The sequence below is a fragment of the Ochotona princeps genome, chromosome 29 (genome assembly GCF_030435755.1).
Source record: "Ochotona princeps isolate mOchPri1 chromosome 29, mOchPri1.hap1, whole genome shotgun sequence".
NCBI lineage: Eukaryota > Metazoa > Chordata > Mammalia > Lagomorpha > Ochotonidae > Ochotona > Ochotona princeps.
In genome coordinates this window covers 1,341,386-1,361,438 of record NC_080860.1, presented here as the reverse complement: position 1 = coordinate 1,361,438, position 20,053 = coordinate 1,341,386, and the positions used below count along the sequence as shown (strand labels likewise).

The following is a 20,053-nucleotide window of genomic DNA, read 5'->3' as shown; positions in this document are numbered from 1 at the left end:
GAGGTTGTGTCCGCGGCCATACCTGGTGGCAGGGGGAGCAGGCATGCGTGTGCCAGTAATGACTGGGACTCAGCCAGGCGTGCAGGCCAGGCGCAGCCAGGGCCCCTGTGGCTGTGGCCCCGTGGATGTGAACTCCCGCTGCTGGCATCCTCCTGTCAGCCAATAGATCCCTCCCCACGCGGAGGAAGCGCTGCTGCCTCTCGGGGCACTGGCCACCACAGCTTACCTGCTCTCCTGTCTTCCTGGGTGAGGCCAGTTCTCAGCCCATGGTACCCAGTGCAAGGTTTTTGTGACTCCCGAGTGCCCCCTGGTGTTGGAGTGACGTGTGTGTGTGTGTGTGTGTGTGTGTGTGTGTGTGTGTGTGTGTGTGTGTGAGAGAGAGAGAGAGAGAGAGAGAGAGAGAGAGAGAGAGAGAGAGAGCGAGCTCCCCTTGGGAAGCACACATTTGACCCAGGAGTGAAATGTCCTGAGTCCCCTGGCTGGGCAGCGAGGGCTGGGCAGCAGGACCAGTGGGCTGGCTTGGGCCCAGGGCCCCCGTTTGTCTCATTCCCTTTCCTGTGTGTCCGTCTGCCTCCATCTTGTGCACCTGCCAGCTGTCCCCCAAGTATCTGAGTTTTCACAGGGATCAGACTGGAGCTCAGCCGAGACCAGAGCCCCCACGCCCTGCCGCCGTGGAACCTGCCCGGTCACGCGCGGCACGCAGGGGCTGCTGTTTGCCAGGAAGCAGCACCAACAGGGCATTTGATCCTTGGTCTTAAATGGAACAAGATAAAAAAGAATGCATTCAGCAGTCCAAAAGTGGTGGCTCTTTGGATGTACCCCCCTAAGTGTGATTCAGCTGCTGACTCGTGGGGGCTGAGGGAGGTGTGGGCAGTGCACACAGACGCGCACGTGGGCCGTGTCCACGCTATCCCTTAACTGCACTGTGGGCTGTGTCCACGTCCTGTAACTGCTCTGTGGGCCGTGTCCACGCTGTCCTGTAACTGCACTGTGGGCCGTGTCCACGTCCTGTAACTGCACTGTGGGCTGTGTCCACGCTGTCCTGTAACTGCTCTGTGGGCCGTGTCCACGTCCTGTAACTGCACTGTGGGCTGTGTCCACGCTGTCCTGTAACTGCTCTGTGGGCCGTGTCCACGTCCTGTAACTGCACTGTGGGCTGTGTCCACGCTGTCCTGTAACTGCTCTGTGGGCCGTGTCCATGTTGTCCTAGGGCTGAGGGTGAGCCATAGTGTGCCGTGAGCGGCCGCAGCAGAGGCTCCCGGAGGGTGCGGGGACATGCAGGGCTGTGTTCTCAAGGGAAGGTGGCGTGCTGCTCACTGCTCCTCATGCAAGCAGCTTTCGCTGTGTAACCACTTCTCTGGACAAAGCTCCTTTCTCGGATGAGCCTAATCCAATCAAGTCGCCGCAGATACATGACAGCGTCTGAGCCATTTTCAGAGATTATGCGGCCGCAGTGGGGCCCCGGGGAAATCAACCAAGATGCAATCACTCCTCGGTGGGCCCGGTGACTGGCAATGCCTGAGCGTGCAGTCGGGCCCCTCTGGGCACGCGTGGGCTCTCCCAGCCCTCATTCGCACAGAGCAATGTCTCCCACAGATCCTGGGAAGCCACTGGGCCCTTCCTCCTTCAGGGGGCTGTTCAGACCCGGCTGCCAGGTCTCCTGCCCAGGCCCTCGTGTCCTGGCAAGGAAGGGAACTGGAGAGCTGTGTCATAGAGCGTGGCTGGGCCAGGAGGCATGCCGACTCCACCCCTCCCGCCCCTTACACCCCACTTGTGGGTGGAGACGCTGCAGGCGGAAATGTTCCTGTAGACCAGGAGGACTAGCCCTGGGGGGAGGAGACCCCACCCTGCATGGACGAGGGTCTCTTCCCTGAACCCATCTCTCTCCACCAGGGCCCAGCCCCATGGGCAACGTGGGTCAGGGTTCAGTAAAAGCCCATCTTTTGTACATTTTCCTGCCGGCTTCATCCCTCTTGGGCTGTCTGGAGGCTATGTGTCATGCACCCCCACCCCGGATGTGAGCCCTCTGTGCCAGGTGGCGACTGTTCTCGCCGTGCCCCCTTGGGCACTCACATGGCGCCAGGCCCAGAGGGGCTGTGCAGCAAGCCCTGAGGGGTGCAGGAGCATGCAGGAACCCCTGAGCTGCTCCCTAGTGGCAGTGCTGGGTGCTGAAGCTGAGCCTTGGGGAAGGCAGCCCAGAGTGGGTGCAGGACCCCGGGGGGGGGGTCCATCCTCACAGCCATCAGCAGGGAGCCTGGGGTGCCCGTCGGCCTACTGCCAGTTGGTGCATTTCAGGAGGGAACCCACAAATGCCTTCCCTCTTGGAGGGGAGACGCTGGTACACAGTGCACCTTGTCACTGTGCGCCAACACCACACACCCCCAGCCCCTACACGTCCCCACCCATTTCATCCCCCTCCCCGTACCCCACCACAGACTGCACCAAGCCAGCATCTGCCTGGGTTACTCTGGGCTCCTTTGAAGGCTGTGCCTGCATTCCCAGGGCCCTTGGCCACCGACGGACACCAGCCTGAGGACGGGGCCCCCATGAAGAAAGATGAAGGACAGCTAGCGGCCCATGAATGTAAACTTGATACTTTCAGCAGAGTTTATAAATCTCTGTTACAATTGGACAGCTCTGAAGCATCCCACACAAGAACAGGTGGTGGCCGCCACCAGGGAAACCGAGTCCGGGGGGGACCAATGGGAAGCTGCGGAGACTTCTGGGATCCGAGGATGGTCATTCAGAAGGGGTGATGCCTTGGTCACACAGCTGACTCCGGTGGGCTGGCTGGGAGACGGAGCAGGTGACAGCCACCAGGAGAATCCCAGGCTCGGCTGAGGAGGGACAGGCTGCAGCTGGAAGGGTGAATGGGCGGGGTTTGCAAACTGAAAATTAGACAGGGGAGGTGGAGGGAAAGAGGATAGAGGCAGGGAGGGGAGGAGAAACGGAGGGGTGGAGGGAGAGGGGGAGAGGACAGGGAGGGGGAGGAGAGGGGAAGGCGGAGGGCGGGGTGGTGGCGAGAGGGAGGAGGAGGCCGCCGCACAGGTTCAGAGAGGCACACCCAGTGGAACAGGAAAAGCGAACTAGAGAGGAGGGAGGCAGCGCAGAGGCACAGACACAAGTGGCAGATAGCCCCTGCCCGTCCCTCCCTGCTCAGGGTCCCTGCAGGTGGCAGCCAGCAGGTGTGTGCGGCACGGGGAGGAGTCCTCCAGGCTCCCTGTCTCCAGGCCCTGCCCCGAGGCAGCTCAGGCCCTCTGCCCACCGGGAGCACGCTGGCCGGGCCGGGCGAACGTCCATGAATCTCCCAGCAGTAGGACGCCTTCTTCCTTGTCTCCTTGCTGCTGTCCAGGTGTGGGGCAGGCTCGCCCTAACCCCCGCGGCCTCTCACACTCCACAGGGCACCCCGGCTTGGTCAGGCGCCTCACCTGAGCACTGGCCAAGGAGTCCCCTCCTCGCTCAGGACGCACAGCCCGTAGGGCCAACATTGCCATAACTTGCACCAACCTGGCAAAGTGCAGCTCACCAGGGCGAGCTTTAATGGGCAGAGATGTGGGCATAGATCCATTTGAGGGGAAGAGACACTCAAGCAACGAGAGGAGCCGCACACTGGGCCCCTGCCAGTGGCTTGGGGGAAGTGGTACCCTGTGCCAGGCCCCTGCCAGTGGCTTGGGAGAGGCGGGGGTGGGGAGGCTGGCACGCTCACACCAGCAGGGCTGCTGCACACAGCCTGTCTCCCTGACCCTGCTTGGAAGGCTCTGCCCTTGGCTCTGGCCAGTGACATGTTCTGGAGCCTTCCGGTCCTGGTCGCAGTCCCAGGAAACTGGATGGGCTTGGCCCTGCGCCAGGGAGTGGCCATGGACAAGGGCGCCTGCTTGGGCTGCCCCTGCAGCTCTGGACTCTGATGGGAGCAGGCTTGCTGGGACCAATACTGCTCCTGTGTGTGCCCCAGGACATGCCTGCTCCCAGGTCCTGGACGGCCAGCCCAAATGCTTTCCACTGCATCCTGCAGGCCTGGAAGCTGCGGCCCCCGCAGGTAGCGGCGTCCGGACTGCTCTGATGAGAGCTGGAGCCGATCTTCCCCGGGAGCCTGGCAGTTCAGAGCTGGCTCCCCTGCAGGTCTGAGCACTCTCGCCGCTCAGGACAAACCCGATGTGGGAACAGCACTGAGCCTTCCGGGCTCCGGACAGGCTCATTTCCTGGGGCCTCCCCTACATCCTGCCCCCCTTCCCGTCTCTCCCACGTGCAGACCCAGCCACACACATCTCAGGATTGAAGGCCGAAAGGTGAATGAGAACAGAATTCAGCGCGTGCCCAGCTCACACGCCTTCCCGCGACTCTGCAGTGTGCCCGTGCAACTGCAGCCCTTGCCCGGGACCCAGGTCCTGGCAGCCCCACTTGACGTCCTCGCTGCGCGTCCCCAGAGGTCTGCCGCCACCCGTGACGCTGATGGCCGTGAAGGTGGTGAACGTCACCCGTTTCCTCTGGGAGGTGGGCGATGTGGGGGGCTCGCCTTGCTCCTTCCCGGGGCCCAGGCTGAGGCTGGGGGCTGCGGGCTGGAGCAGCTGCCCATTGAGGCCCCCCTTCTGGGGGTCTGTGCTCAGCAGGTACTTGCTCTCCTCCAGGTCCACGCCCTGGTCGACGCATGTCACCTGCTCCTCCGGGGAGGCGGCAAGGGGGCCCTGACTGTCCAGCAGCTCGGTCCGCTGGCTCAGGCCCACCCAGTCATGCGAGTGGCTCAGCCCTTCCTGCTCCTCGAAGGGCACCTGCTTGTGCCGGTACTTGAGGGTGAAGGTGGCACAGTTGATGAGGAAGACAAGGATGGCCAGGCAGAAGACACCCAGCAGCGCATACATGCCGATCTCCAGGTCGCTCAGGCCCTTGGAGGCCTGTGCAGCGTCGCTCTCGTCCATGGCTGTGCTGTCCCCTGGGAGGTCCCCCTGGTCTGGGAAGCCTGGGAGCACAGTGGGGAGGGCCCGGCCGGGGCTGTTGTCGTCCAGGGGGCTCCCCGGTACGCGCTCCTTCCAGAAGGCAGCCCTCTCGGTGGTGGCACCCCTGCCTTCCTTGAGCCCCCTGGACGAGCTGCCAGGGGACGGCCCTCCTGGCCTCCCCACTTCCGGCTGGTGTCTTCCAGGGTTCCTGTCACTGACACTGCCCTCCTGCTGGGCCCCTGCCCCCGGGGGCCCGCTGTTGCTACTGTTGGGGGTGGCATCATTTTGGCCAAATTTCACTCTGATGTGTGCGGCCCCTGTGGCGAGCACGCTCTTCCGTTTGGACTTCTGGCATGGCTCGCTGATGGCGAGCTCCACCCTCACCAGGGCGCCCTGGCCTTCCGTTTCGGCCGCGATGACCGGCCACTTGAGCTTGGGGTCTTGGTGGATGGAGACCACCTTCTCGTCCAGGGACGTGGCCACCAGGGAGAAATCCTTCCCCTCGTAAATGTCCAAGGGGGTGACGGAACCGTCGCTGAACTGAACCCAGCAGCTGATGGCGGCTTCCTGTGGAACAAAATCAATCAGTCAGTCAGCGGGTGGCGTGGGAGCGAGGGTGAGCGTTCCCCAGTGTGGAGGCGACACAGCGGGCCACGTCATGCAGCGCCAGGGCCGAGGGCCCTGACAAGTCTGCTCTGTCCACTGGAGGTGACTGGGGTGGGCTGGGCAGCGCCCACCCTACAGGGCCAGCAGAGCCCAGGTGGGAGGGACCAACTCAACATAAACGCTGACCGCTTGCTCATGGTTGGTTTGAATTTGGAGTCCTCTCTCCTGCAAGAACCTCAGCCAGGGCTGTGGCTCCCGGCGTCCCCCGGTGAGCAGCGACCCTTCCCAAGGGGTGCACGGGGTACTGGTGGCTGCTGACCACTGTCCTCTGTGGTTAAGGCTTGCTCCTGGGTGAGGGGACATCTCACCTTCACAAATGCACATGTGCAGCCCCTTTGGTTTGGAAACCACTGCATAAACACACACACACACACGCACACACAGGCTTGTAGACACACATATACAAGGTGCTTCCAAAACCTCACGCAATTGTGCCTTGAATTCTATGGAAATGTTCCATCCATGTCTGAAAGTCCCGTCATGAACACGGACAGAACACATCTGCACACACGCCATGCCTGCTCACGGCACACGGTCACACACACAAGGATTGCAGTAAAGGGTGACGCGGTTGACACCACCGGGGGACCCTGGTTTGTGTCTGGAGCCAATCCTTTGATGTAAACTCCACAAGGTTTAGCAGCGGGCCCAGGATGGCCACTGCCCCCTTCTCATGCCCCCACCTGCTTGGGCCTCTGCAGTAGCTCCTGGGCCACCGTGGTGGCGAAGATGGCTCTGTTGCTCCCCGGGCTGAGCTGCAGGGACAATGACAGCCCCGTGACCAGCTGCACTCCAAGGTCTGTGACGGTCACCCTGTCGTCCAGCACAGTGACCGTCTTCTCAGCCAGGATGGCATCTGACAAAGGCGACAAGATCTGGGGGCAGAAGCAGAGGGGCAGGGAGAGATTCTAGAAGTGCCAGCAGCTCACTGTCAGTGCAGGGCGCTGGGGGGAGTGGGGAGCCCCTGGTGCCAGCACAGGGGCAGGGCAGGGTGCTGGGGGGAGCGGGGAGCCCCTGGTACCAGCACAGGGGCAGGGCAGGGTGCTGGGGGGAGCGGGGAGCCCCTGGTACCAGCACAGGGGCAGGGCAGGGCAGGGCAGGGCGCTGGGGGGAGTGGGGAGCCCCCTGGTACCAGCACAGGGGCAGGGCAGGGCGCTGGGGGAGTGGGGAGCCCCCTGGTACCAGCACAGGGGCAGGGCAGGGCGCTGGGGGCAGCGGGGAGCCCCTGGTACCAGCACAGGGGCAGGGCAGGGCGCTGGGGGGAGTGGGGAGCCCCCTGGTACCAGCACAGGGGCAGGGCAGGGTGCTGGGGGCAGTAGGGAGCCCCCTGGTACCAGCACAGGGGCAGGGCAGGGCGCTGGGGGCAGTGGGGATCCCCCCGTGCCAACGCCTGGGACGTAGACTTGGCCCAGTGCGATGCACAGTGGGCCTGACGTGGCAGCCGGATGGGGTGGGGGTGTGGCCTGGAAAGCCCCCTTAGGAGGGCTGCAGAGTCTCCTACATTTCAGAGCAAGCTACACGCTTCCTGCACAGCACCAGCCAGTCCTACCATTGCTTACTGTGCATTTCCCTTGGAATTATTTTACTTAAATGACTTGTTTTTCCATTGTTTGCAAGGTTTATTTATCTATTTGAAAGGCAGAACTCCAGAGAGGGAAGCAGAGAGGGCGCAAGGAGGAAGGGAGAAAGACCTTCCGTGCTCACAACTGCTCTGCCAGTGGCTGTGAAGCCGGGCCCAGCAGGAGCCAGGCTCTGCATCGGGCCCGCGCGGGGCGGCGGCTGGGAAGCCATCCCCTGCTGCCTCCAGCTGGATGCAGGGCCGCAGCCTGGCTCCTCAGTGTGGCTCAGGGCATCCGAGCACATCCTCATGGCCCCACAGGATTTCATGCTCTGCGTCCCTCCGTCCGTCCCCACAGCATTCTCTTGCCCAGCCTCTCTTCAGGCTCATGGTGACACCAGTGCACAGAAAGATACAGCGGCCAGCCTCCTGCAGCGGGGACCCAAGGCTGCACATGTCCATCACCACTGGGGCTGCCTGTGCAACTTCTGACAGATGGCAGCGAGCCTGAGCTGGGCATGCCCAGAGGACTGTGCTTGGGGGCATCTCGGCCTCAGGGGCTGCAGTGGAGGGATCCTGCAGAGCCTCAGCCCTGCTGAAGGCAGAGGAACCTGGCTCACTTCCTGCTCCTGGCCAGGGGCAGGAGGCCTCCCTCTTTGCACTTGGCTGCTCAGCTACAGGGAGGCTCTGGGCTTTCTCTCCAGACGCCGGCCCCCAGGCAGCTGCAGCTCTTCCACTACCTGGCCCTGTGTGGCAGGCACAGCTCCTGTCTGCCCGTGCACATGGTCTCCTGGGCCAGAGTAATACTTCACAGTAGCACGAATGACCCTTAGAACGTCTGAAGGCTTCCCACGGGAAGAGAGATGTCTGGCTGCCCTGGGCAAGCAGCCTGGCAGAGTGTCCCCCTTAGCCCCCGTCACCTGCCTCTTTCAGGCCACCGTGTTCCTCCTGACTGCCTTCTTGGGCCTTGGGGTCCCTGCGCATAGGACAGCGCAGACACAGCCGAGCATGTCGCGTTTCTCCCTGAAACGCAGTGGCCCCTCTCATCACCACACTGTTGTGGCTACCTAGCAACCTTGGCACACTTCCCGCTGCCTGCCCAGCCTGCAGACCACGGGAGCCTTCTCACCTGGAGCGTGGTCATCCCCAGCTCCTGGCCGACCAGGATCTGTCCTCCCCGCAGCACGGCCACCCTGGGCTCCTCCACCTGCATGAAGTCGCCGATGAGCTCCGTGATGTCCACTTGCCAGTCTGAGCCCAGCAGGTGAGCCACCTGCCCACCAGGGCCCGCCGCCTCAGCCACGAACTGCGTCAAGACCCGCACCATGGCGTGCTGGTACTGGAGAGCGCAGCCCCGGCCCCTTCTCTCCTCATCTTCCTCTTCCTCGCTGTCCCCAGCTGGCCTGGCAAAGAGGCAATGCAGTTAGCCACCAGCCCCTGGGGCTGCAGGCCACGCACTCGGCCCCACGGAGTGGCCGGCATGCGCAGACATTAGGCAGCACGGAGCCTGCCTGTGGGGCATAGGTGCCGGCTGGCCAGAGCGGGTCAGTGTGTGTGTGGCCGGCAGAGGGCCACATGCTTCTGGCAGCCCTGGTTCCTGGAAGTCCTCTGTGCCTCTTTCATTCACTGGACTGGAAAAGATGGCGGTAGAGGTGACTGGACTATTGCTCCCACCATCAGGTGACCCGAGACTTCTCCATCCTTGGTTCTTGGGTCCTGCTCCAATGAAGGGAGCTGCCCCTGTGGACAGCACATGTCAAAGACTGGGTGTTGTCTCTGACCAACAGGCAAGGGGGAGCTGGGGCTCTTGGTCTGACAGCCACTGGGGAGCTAGGGCCCTTGAGCTGATGGCCAGTGGCCATTGGGAGCCAGGGTCCTCAGTTTGACAGCCAACAAGGATCCAGGCCCTTGGTCTGTTTGTCAGAGAGAGGGCAGGGCCTTCAGCCCACCAGCCAGTAAGGAGCTACCATTTGCCAACGGCCTTGTCGAATGCAGTGATGTGGAGCCCACCTCCCCCGGGTGAGACCACAGCCCCCCACAACCAGACCGCAGGAGCCCCAGCCCGCCACACCTGGTTCCGGATCCCTAGCAACCCTGAGCTGCTATTGGCTGTCCTTGGGCGTGGCCTCGGGGGTTGGAGCAGCTTTACAGCGCAGGGCTTGCTTTAAGCCACTGAACTGCGCAGGGGAGGAGGCCTTGTGTGGGTGTGAGTGCTGAGTGGCTGGGTGGAGGCCACGAGTGAGGGGAGCTGTGTGCCAGGAGCAGGTGCGGCAGGGCGTGTGTGGAAGGCAGATCCCCGTGCTCCCTCCACTGCCAACGCCTGGCATGCGTTTCCACCCCTGGAGGTACTTGTTCCCCTCTGATGCCTCTGGAGTAGCTATTGTGTGCCCTCGGATTGAGTCACTGCAAGGCAAGGCTTTGCCTGTGGCTCCTCCCCTGTGGCTCCTCCCCTGTGGCTCCTCCCCTGTGGCATCCGCCAGCCCCAGCCTTCCCTCCTGCACGGGAGACCCCCGTGGCTTAGGGCTCAGCCCATCCTGGGAGCTGCCCCCACTCACGGCGTGGGGTCTGACCATTTTCACTGGATGGGACCCTAACTGACTTCCCGTCTGGTCCTGCAGGAGCTTCGTGGTGCAGAGAACGAGGCCTCAGGAGAGACGCTGAGCTTTTCCAGCTCCCGTTTCACGGTCCTCCCTGCTGAGGATGAGCCGGCCACGGGTGGACCAGCCAGGGAGGCCACCCAATTCGGGCAGAGCTGCTCCCTGTCTTTAGAGCCCACAGCGCCCCACTGTGGCTGAAGCAGGGCTGGCCGCTCATGCCAGAGACTCCAGCTGCAGCTGAGGTCATGGCGAGGCCTGGTCAGTCCCTCCTGTGCTCTGCCCACGTGGCTGCAGCAAGTGGATTGGGGTGGGCACTTGCGACCAGGTGAGGTGTGTGGCTGGCGGTGTACCTGCACAGTGGGTCGGAAGCAGGGTGCAGAGCCTCACAGGGAAGCTGCCCCAGAGAAAAGCAGCTGAGAGAGCCAGGCTGCCTGGAGCGCCCCTGCTGCCCTGCCACACCCTGCGGAGCCCTTCCAAGTCTGCCACGCCCTGCTGAGCCCCTCCAAGCCCTGCTGCGCCCTGCGGAGCCCTGCTGAGCCCTGCTGAGCCCTGCGGAGCCCTGCGGAGCCCTGCGGAGCCCTTCCAAGCCCTACCAGCCCTGCTGAGCCTTTCCAAGCCCTGCCGCGCCCTGCTGAGCCCCTCCAAGCCCTGCCGGGCCCTGCTGAGCCCCCGGAGCGAGGACAGGCCCACCCACCTTTTGTTGGAGACAATGGGCACTCTCCAGCCTTTGATCTGACTGAGCTCCGTGTCTGAGACCTCGATGTGCAGTGGCAGCCGGGGCGCCCACACCGTCATCTGCAGCGGCCCACTCAGGTGCTGGTAGGTGAAGTTCACCACTGCGTCCACCTTGCCTTTCATCTCCTTGCCGTTGACAAAGACATAGTCACATCTGTCAGAGACCTGGGGGCAGGCACAGTAGAGGGAGACCGTTTATCAGCTGGCCCATTCCTCAAATGCTTGCCACAGCCAGGCCAGGGCCAGGATCCAAGAATGCCTTCCAGGTCTCCCATGTGGGGTGCAGAGACCCAAGCCCTGGAGCACAGGCTGCTGCCTCCCCTGGGGAGGGATCAGAGCAGGGCAGCTAGGCCCAGAAGCAGAGCCTCTGGCAGGGGACCCCGGCACAGCAGGCAGCAGCTCCGCCTGCTGTGCCCAGTGCTGGGCCCTCTTCCATGCACTTCACTTCCTGGGCCTTTTTACTAAAGCATGTGTACCACTAGGAGCGTGGAGGTGACCCTGGGCCATGCCCCATCCATGGAGGGAAGTAGCTTGGCCTGCGAAACCACCTCTCGAGGCAGTCTGTCGCTCAGGGCTCTTCCTGCAGAGACCGGGAAGCCGACACTTGTGCAAAGACAGGGAGGTTGCACTGAGATGCAGCCCAAGGCCTGAGGCTGCAACCCTGGAAGGAGATGGAGCTATCTCTGTATGTGCATGTGTGAGTGCACGTGTGTGTGTGTGTGTGTGTGTACGGGCACACTGCTGTTTAGGACGACTAAGTGAAGCCAGCAATGCCTGTGGCTGCAACACACATGCTCTGTCCACTGTGGCTGTGGCCTGGCCTGCAGGCTGAGCGGCAGCACGCATGCGGGGCTCCGTCCACTGTGGCCTGGCCTGCAGGCTGAGCGGCCAGGCAGCTGCTAAGATCCTCGTCTGAAGGTCCCTGGCTCCTTTTCAGCCCTCGGTGGGCTTGTCCTTCCAGCCACTGGGGGCATGTGTGGATGTAATGCCCTTTCCTTCTTTTCCGTTTAAATGCTGTAAGAATTTAAATCTTATTTAAATTCCACCAACATTTGTGGTGAATTTTATGTTCAGATGTTTTTCACTTTCGTTTTTTTTTTTTTCTTAAGAGCTAAAGCTAGGGATATTAAAAGTCTGGCTTATTTTCCTCCTGCAAACTTGGCAGAAGCAGGCATCCTATAGGCACGCCTGCCCTGTGTTCTCACCCAAGGCGGAGCCGGTGCGCTGGTGTGCGGTGTGCTGGTGTGCCGGTGTGGACTGGGGGGGTGACAGCATGAACGGAGGCTACGGTAAGGCCGGCCACCCAGCAACAGTGCACTGACAACAGCTCCTATGCCGAGGGGAATTACCTCTGTAGGTACCGTCAGCCCTGTTTTCAGATGAGAAAACTGAGGCTCCATTCCCCACAGCCACTAGGGGTCTGCTGACTGGGGCGAACCCAGCTGTCAGGGTCGCGCCCCACGTGGCTGGGCCACGGGCCACCTCACCCTGTGCCACCGTCTCCCCAGCACCCTGAGGAAGCAGCCACTCCAGGCAGCTCCGCTTGGAGCCAGCCCTGCTGCCGCTGACCGGGGCCCCGGCCTCAGCCTGCGTCCTCCCAGGCTCACTGGGCTTGGCCAGGAGACATGAGTCGTGTCCTCCCCACACTGCTGTGTGACAGGTGCACAGAAGCTGTGCCCAGACGCTGCCCAGGCCACCTGGGGCAGCGGCCGGTGATTCCTGGCTAAGAACCACTACTAGGCGCACACTTGGGCTCCACAGCCATCAGGAGACACACGCTCAGCGCCTGCCTTCATGGCAGCGTCCCACACTGCTCCTTCCAGGCGTGCTGCAGCAGAGGCCTGTGGCCAGCAGTGTGCCTACGTGGTGGTCCGGGCAGGGTTGGAGGCACCACCCTTCCCTGCCAGCGGCTTCCTTGGCTCCTCCCCGGCGCCGGGGGCTGGGTGTCCTCACGGCTCCTTTTCCTGGGGGAAGAAGGAGGAGGCGCAGGGGAGTGAGGCATGTGGCAGACTGCACTTCCCACATCACCCCTTCTCATCCTCCAAGTGAGCTGGGAGCGAGTCTTGCCTCTGCAGAGCAGGCCTCTTCTCCCTGCTCCACACGCGTGTGCACACACATGCTTGGGCATGCACACACAACAGGAAGAGGGATTTTTTGTCTGATATCAGCTGCTGAATTTTGTTCTTCCTTTACTGTAACTTTCCCTGAATTACTTCTTTATTCAGAGAGGGAGAGAGGACATTCCCACCCACCAATTCACTCTGCAAATATCTGCCACTTCCAGAGCTGGGCCAGGCCAAAGCCAGGAGCCTGGGGCTCAGCAGGCTCTCCCAGGTGATGGCAGGAGGCCTTCTAGACCCTGCTCTGACGCCTACCAGCCGCCTGCCGGAGTCTCTGGGAAGCAATGAGAGAGTGTCCTCTCTCGGCACCATCTCCACGGGGGCTAGAACTGCCTGGCACACAGCAAAGGATTGTTGATGCGACTGCATCAAAGCAGGAATTGCTGGGCCACAATTCTGAGCAGTAACCAAGCAGAACACAGACCTAAGCTAAGGTCGGCCAGGCCTACTGTAACTCCTCCACTGTGCAGTGCTTAACTTAGAATTCTCCCTCGATGGGGCCAGCATTATGATACAGCAGGTGCAGCTGCCACCCGTGGTACCGGCATCCCACGTGGGTGTCCGTTTGTCTGGGAAAGCAGCAGAAGATGGCCCCAGTGCTCGGGTCCCTGAACCCGCGTGGGAGAGCTGGAAGGAGCTTCAGCAGGCCCAGCCCTGGTCATTGAGGCCATCGAGTGAGTGAGCCAGTGGGCGAGAGCTTTGTTGTATCTGCTTCTCTCTCTGTAACTCCTTCAACTAAATAAAAAAGTCTTAAAAAGAATCCTCTGTTGACAACACTAAAGTGGGATTCGGAGTTAATGAGAGCTACCTCCTCACAGCTTTACCAAGATTAATGTAACACTGGGAGAGGATTGAAATGGGAAGGCGCGTGTGGGAGGATGCGTGTGGGAGGACTGCAAGGGGAGGGCGCGTGTGGGAGGGCGTGTGTGGGAGCACTGCAAGGGGAGGACGCGTGTGGGAGGGCGTGTGTGGGAGCACTGCAAGGGGAGGACGTGTGTGGGAGGGCGTGTGGGAGGACTGCAAGGGGAGGACGCGTGTGGGAGGGCGTGTGGGAGGACTGCAAGGGGAGGAAGCGTGTGGGAGGGCGTGTGGGAGGACTGCAAGGGGAGGACGCGTGTGGGAGGGCGTGTGGGAGGACTGCAAGGGGAGGACGTGTCTGGCTTCAGCAGGCCCCCGCCAGGTGGCAGCTCCCCAGGGGCAGCCTGAGCCGCCAGGGCCAGTGTTGACACCTGCCTTGCGGGCAGCTCGGTGGGATTTGCCAACTTGGGAGAAACCTCCCATAGAGTTGTAACCCCCCGCATTCCTCGAGCTCCCCTGGACACCCAGCGTGCTCCGCAGGGAGGTCACTTTGGCTTTGCCAGAGCTCAGCGGCCATGCACCATCCACCTCTCCACCCCTGGAGCATCTGGACGACACAGCGGGGGAGCCCACAGCACCTGTGGGGCTGATGAGGGTCCTGGTGCATCCGCTGTGGCAGACAGCACCATTTTCCAGCCAGGGGAATGGCCAAGGACAGGGGCTGATTTGTCGGAGCTAAGGGACTGCATGTGATGGCTGGCACTGCCAGAGGCCCAAGGTGGGACTGGGCATCCCAGCATGAGGGACATGGGAGCTGGATGTGTCCTTAGGGGCCTTGTTCCTGCGAAGCCTCAGCATTCCACCACGGGTTTCCCCCTAAAGCCCTCATCTAACCCTCATCTAACCCTCATCTAACCCTAACCTAACCCTGACCTAACCCTGACCTAACCCTAACCTAACCCTCACCTAGCCCTCATCTAACCCTCATCTAAGCTTAACCTAACTCTGACCTAACCCTGACCTAACCCTAACCTAGCCCTCATCTAACCCTAACCTAACCCTCATCTAACCCTCACCTAACCCTCACCTAACCCTCACCTAACCCTCATCCAACCCTCACTGAACCCTCACCTAACCCTCATCCGACCCTCATCTCACCCTAAGTTAACCCTTACCCAGCTGCCTGCAACATGCCCGGGCAGGCAGTGGAGGATGACGGAGCGCTTGGCCTCTGTGCCCACGTGGGACGCCTGACTGAGCAGCTCCTGGCTTCAGCATGGCCTGGTCTGGTCACTGCAGGCATGTGAACAAACCAGTGGACAGGGGTTCTATTTTCTCAAGTAAATAACCAGAAATTTTGGAAAAAGTGAGCTGAAAGCATGCTATGAGTATACACTTGGGAACCTGCAGTACATTTGGTTGTGTGAAAGGCCCTGGTCCAAAGGGCCACGCTCTGTGCACAGTGCTTTGAGACAAGCAAGCTGTGCAGACAGCAGGGAGACCAGGGCCTTCCAGAGGCCCGGGGAAGGAGGGAGAGGGATGTTGAGGAGTGGGGCAGTGAGCAGGGCCTGCACTACCATGGAGTGTGTGGCCCAGGGAGTGGACCCTGCTGGGACCACGGGTCCCGGCAAGTAACACAATGGCGGCACGGGCTCCAGCCAAGCTAGCGTCTGCTGCAGTCCCCGGGGTCTCGGGCACCATTCTGAGCTCTCTGACCCTGACCCAGGGGAGAGAGGCAGGAATGGACAGTGCACCCAGGTCGGAGCAGGCTTCGCTGCTGCTGGGCAGCGCCTGCCGGGAGCTCTGCTCACAGCTTGATTAGCTCATCCCTGCAGAACCGCCCACAGAGGCCTGGGCCCCACCCTGGACTCTGCTTGGCAGGAAAGCAAGGCCTGAGCATTTGTCAAGTAGTCTAGTCACAAAGGTTTGATTCGGTGAAGGCCTGAGCTCTGCTTGCCAAGTCTGAACACCGTGTTGAGATTTTCTTTGCCACTGCTAATTATTGTTGTTGTTATTATTGGCCACCAAGACAGGAAGTTGGTTCTGGCTCCAGATGAACTGAGGGCAGCAGGTGCCAGGAAGCTGGCCCCACCCCCCATGGCTGCCTGGCTGCCAGTTCCCCACTAGGACCCCGCGTGGACCGTCTCCTTTGCATCGTAGGGGTTGGGGGAGCAGCTGTGCACACACAGACGCAGAAGCGAACATTTCTGTTAAACCTGGCGGCCCACTTCCCAGCAGCCCTGGGCAGCGTTTGGCCAATGCACTTAGTGAGTGTTTAACACCCTCTCGGGCAGTGCCAGCTTTCTGATGTCTGAGGTTCCAGCATCAAAGCCGCACTCCCACAGCGACAGTAGGCTTGCAGGAAATGGGTACCCACTTGCCTCCAAACGTAGGGGATGCAGGCCACCTGGGGATCTCTCCTGTGCTGGAAGCTGGAGCTGCTGCAGGGTGGCCTCCCTGCGGCCAGGGCACGGGGTCTCACCACATGCACCCCACAAGGGCCTCGAGGGTAGAGTGTCCTCTCATCTCCCACTATGTCTCCAGTGCCAGGCAGTAGGGATGGCCCCATTTCGCCAGCGTCCAGCGTCCAGGCCAGGAATGCCACACTGGGTGGTGACCCGTGCTTGGGAGGCCTCTGCCTGGCAGCCACCTGGTCAGTTACCGTTTCATCGAGCCTGTCCGTCTGGGTGCTGCTGCTGAGAGCGGAAGCAGAAGTGATGACTTGCCTGATTCAGGCCCCAGGGGCCAAGCGAGGTCCTGGCCATTCAGGCTCCAGGGGCCAAGCGAGGTCCTGGCCATTCAGGCTCCAGGGGCCAAGCGAGGTCCTGGCCGTTCAGGCCCCAGGGGCCAAGCGAGCTCCTGGCCATTCAGGCTGGGGCCAAGCGAGCTGCTGGCCGTTCAGGCCCCAGGGGCCAAGCGAGCTCCTGGCCGTTCAGGCCCCAGGGGCCAAGCGAGCTCCTGGCCATTCAGGCCCCAGGGGCCAAGCGAGGTCCTGGCCATTCAGGCTCCAGGGGCCAAGCGAGGTCCTGGCCATTCAGGCTCCAGGGGCCAAGCGAGGTCCTGGCCATTCAGGCTCCAGGGGCCAAGCGAGCTCCTGGCTGTTCAGGCTGGGGCCAAGCGAGCTCCTGGCCGTTCAGGCCCCAGGGGCCAAGCGAGCTCCTGGCCGTTCAGGCCCCAGGGGCCAAGCGAGCTCCTGGCCGTTCAGGCCCCAGGGGCCAAGCGAGCTCCTGGCCGTTCAGGCCCCAGGGGCCAAGCGAGCTCCTGGCCGTTCAGGCCCCAGGGGCCAAGCGAGCTCCTGGCCGTTCAGGCTGGGGCCAAGCGAGCTCCTGGCCGTTCAGGCTGGGGCCAAGCGAGCTCCTGGCCGTTCAGGCTGGGGCCAAGCGAGCTCCTGGCCGTTCAGGCTGGGGCCAAGCGAGCTCCTGGCCGTTCAGGCTGGGGCCAAGCGAGCTCCTGGCCGTTCAGGCTGGGGCCAAGCGAGCTCCTGGCCGTTCAGGCTGGGGCCAAGCGAGCTGCTGGAGTCTGCTGCGGCCAGGAGAAGAACGTGCATGCATTTTCTGTTCTATTTTAACAACTTATTTCTCATCTTACAGCACAGTCATTGCTGTAGCATTTATTATTATTTTTTTTTTTACAACTTTTGCGTTAAAATTATTCCAAGAGAAAAAACTAAGCAATAAAATAAAGAATGTGACCCTAAGGGCTGAGGCAGCCGTGGGAGGCAGCGCCGTGGTCCCGGACACTGCGCTGAGCCCTGGGCTGGCGTGCAGGTTCGCTTACGGGGCAGGAGAATCAAGGCTGCAGCTAAAGGCAGGCAGGCAGGCGGCCTCGGCGCAGGGAGTGAACTAGTTAGCACTCTGCACGTAACACAAGCTACTTGGGAAGGAGGCAGGTGTATCCTAGCTTGTGGTTGGGGGGCAGTGGGCAGAGCAGCCCAGAGGAGATGGCTTCACAGCGAGCTGCGAAGCAGAGGTGGGAGCTCCCTCTGCTGTGGGGACTCCCTGCAGGTGGCTTGGGTGTGGGGGTGTCTGCATCGCTCGGCTGTGGGGGGCTCCCCGTGCGTTGCATTGGTGTGAGGGCTGCTCTGCGTCGCCCGGCCGTGGGGGTTGCTGTGCGTTGCTCAGCTGTGGGGGCTCCCTGTGGCCGCTTGGCCTGGGGGGCTGCCGAGCAGCTGCTGTGAGCCATCCACGGGTTCCGTCCAGCGCGGTGCTGTCAATGCTGCCCCAGGGCTACGTCAAGGACAGGGAGTCCAGATGGAGCCTTCTACGTGGGTTTTAGGAACTGGGGGCAGGGATGGGGCGCGCAGGGAAGGGGTGGGGATCCAGGTTCCTGGAAGACAGTGTCTGGCCCGGCTTACCCGACCGTGGTCCTGCACGGCACAGCCGTGACTGCGTATGGCAACCCCTGCGTCTAGCGGCTCTGGTGCACGCGTGTCCTCCGTGGGATGGCAGCACCTGAGCCACATGCTGACTGTCCTCCAGCAGTCGCTGCGTCACTGCTGTGCTCAATGCAGCCCTCGTGTCTGAGCATACTGTGTGTGCTCACACACACCCCAGACAGGGCAGACGCTGCGGGGGAGCAAGAAGTGAAGTGGGTGCCGCAGGAGAAGGAAAATGCTAGAAGTGCATTCAGAGCTTGCTGGGAACGTCCAAGGGGACCTCACCACCACCAGGACCTGCAGGGTCCTGCAAGGCTTCGTAACTGCAGGTTCCTGCGGGGCGCGGAGGGGGATGGCGGCCTTGTTTGTTGCTGTGGTGTCTACAGGCTCTGTTTGTAACAGGTGCTTCACAGGCGTCTGTTGCATAATCCAGTGACACCTTCACAAAGCCCCAACCTCTGCACAGGCGACAAGTGAGACACGCCCCCCATGCCCCCACGCTCCCCACGTCCCCCCACGCCCCCACGCCCCCCATGCTCCCACACCCCCATGCCCCCCACATTCCCCACGCTCCCACGGCCCCCATGCTCCCACGCTCCCCACATCCCCCCGCCCCCCTCCCCGCACACACCAAGGCCTGTACTCATTAGGGGGCACCAATACGGCGGGGCCGGGAGGTAGTGAAGGCTGACCTACAGGCAGAAATGGGGAATGCCAGGCAATAAATGGTGATTCTCAATGCTCAAATAAAGATTGGAGTAACTCTATGCTCACAGTAAATAACACTGAATGAGATCTCTGTCATGATTTTCAAAGAAGGCATGGCCTTTCAGTGCACAAGAAGGTGGGTCAGGCAGATGCTGAGGGAGACGGGACGTGTGTGATGTGGGTCAGGCAGATGCTGAGGGAGACGGGACGTGTGTGATGTGGGTCAGGCAGATGCTGAGGGAGACGGGACGTGTGTGATGTGGGCAGTGTTTTCCAGATCTTTACAGCCTGCAACTTTAGTTGATTTCCCTTCCTGTTACATGTCTATTTTATGAGAGAGAGAGATGGCTCCTGTTTGCTGGTCCGCTCCCGTTTGCTGGTCCACTCCCTCAAGGCTTCCGACAGCTCAAGAGCTCACATCAGGCCAGGCCAAACCAAGAGTCAGGAAATGAATCTGTGCTTCCTGTGTGGGTGGCAGGGACCCAGGGCCCTGGGCTACCATCTGCCACCTCCCAGGGCGAGGGGCCCCAAGGCAGCAGGGCTGCGGTGCAAACCTTGGCCCTCTGGCCAGGGCTAGGTGCAGGCTCCCAGGCATCTGTCATCAGTGTGCCGCTTGGCACTTCTGTGCAGAGATATCCATGCTGTTTTTCTCAGACCAGGGATCCAGCCAACAGCCAGCAGCTTCAAGTTCGCAGAAGCCAGACCTCTACCCGCTTCTGGGACCCACCAGCCGGAGCCACTGAAATGGGCAGACCTTGCAAATGCCCACGGGAATTGGGTGTCATGAACTTTACACATGTGACTTCAGCATTTTTGTACTAAATGAACTTGTCTTTTTAAGCGTTTATTCTAGCTTTCATGTACTGGAGAGGTGGGAAGATGGCCGGATAGATAATAGATAAAGGATAATAGATAGATAGCTATAGATCGACTCATTGATCTTCCTTCCCTTGGCTCACCTTCCACCTGCCTGTCGCAGCCGGGGTTCCCACGTGTGCGCAGGCGTCCAGGCACCTGGATCGTCCTCTGCTGCCTCCCAGGGTGTATTTGCACAAGCTGGCTTTGAGGCATAGCAGCTGGGACTTGAATTGTTACTCAGTAAAGATGCAGATGTTGTTTAAGCAGTGGGTTAACTTGTTGTTTAACTAGCTTTATTTCAAGGCTAGGATGAAAAATCTGTCTGCTGGTTTACTCCCGAAAGCCTGCCTCACCCAGGGCTCAGCCTAGCTGAAGCCAAACAGGGTCTGAGAACTGAATCCAAGTGTTAGCTGTGAGTGGCAGGGCCTGCAGCAGCACCTCCCATCTCCCAGAATGCACGCCAGCAGGAAGTTGGAGCAGAAGTGGGGCTGGAATTTGAATCCAGTTTTGATCGGGGGTGTAGGCATCTCGGGTGGCACCTGCCCACTTCCATCAGTGCTCAGGCAGTGCCCTGTAATCCAGGGGCTGGGCACCAGGGGCTGGGCAGGCCCTGCAGGACAGCGAGGGGCCTTCCCCTCAGACAAGGTGCAGGAGGGGCACCTGTGAGGGCAGAGCCAGGGCTCAGCGGGGACCATGGGCTGCAGGCT

At 61.4% G+C, this 20,053-nt stretch overlaps 1 protein-coding gene across 1 annotated transcript in view; it reads right to left on the bottom strand.

The window, feature by feature from the left end:
* Nucleotides 1-4,028: 4,028 nt before the first annotated feature.
* TMEM132D (transmembrane protein 132D) overlaps nucleotides 4,029-20,053 on the bottom strand; it is a 289,311-nt gene continuing 273,286 nt past the window's right edge. The window contains exons 6-9 of the mRNA XM_058656634.1: nucleotides 10,447-10,652; nucleotides 8,285-8,558; nucleotides 6,281-6,472; nucleotides 4,029-5,498 (exon numbers count right to left, since the gene is read on the bottom strand). Of these exons, the coding sequence (XP_058512617.1) occupies nucleotides 4,320-5,498; nucleotides 6,281-6,472; nucleotides 8,285-8,558; nucleotides 10,447-10,652 (1,851 nt within the window). The 3' untranslated portion in view covers nucleotides 4,029-4,319. The remainder of the gene's footprint in view (nucleotides 5,499-6,280; nucleotides 6,473-8,284; nucleotides 8,559-10,446; nucleotides 10,653-20,053) is intronic.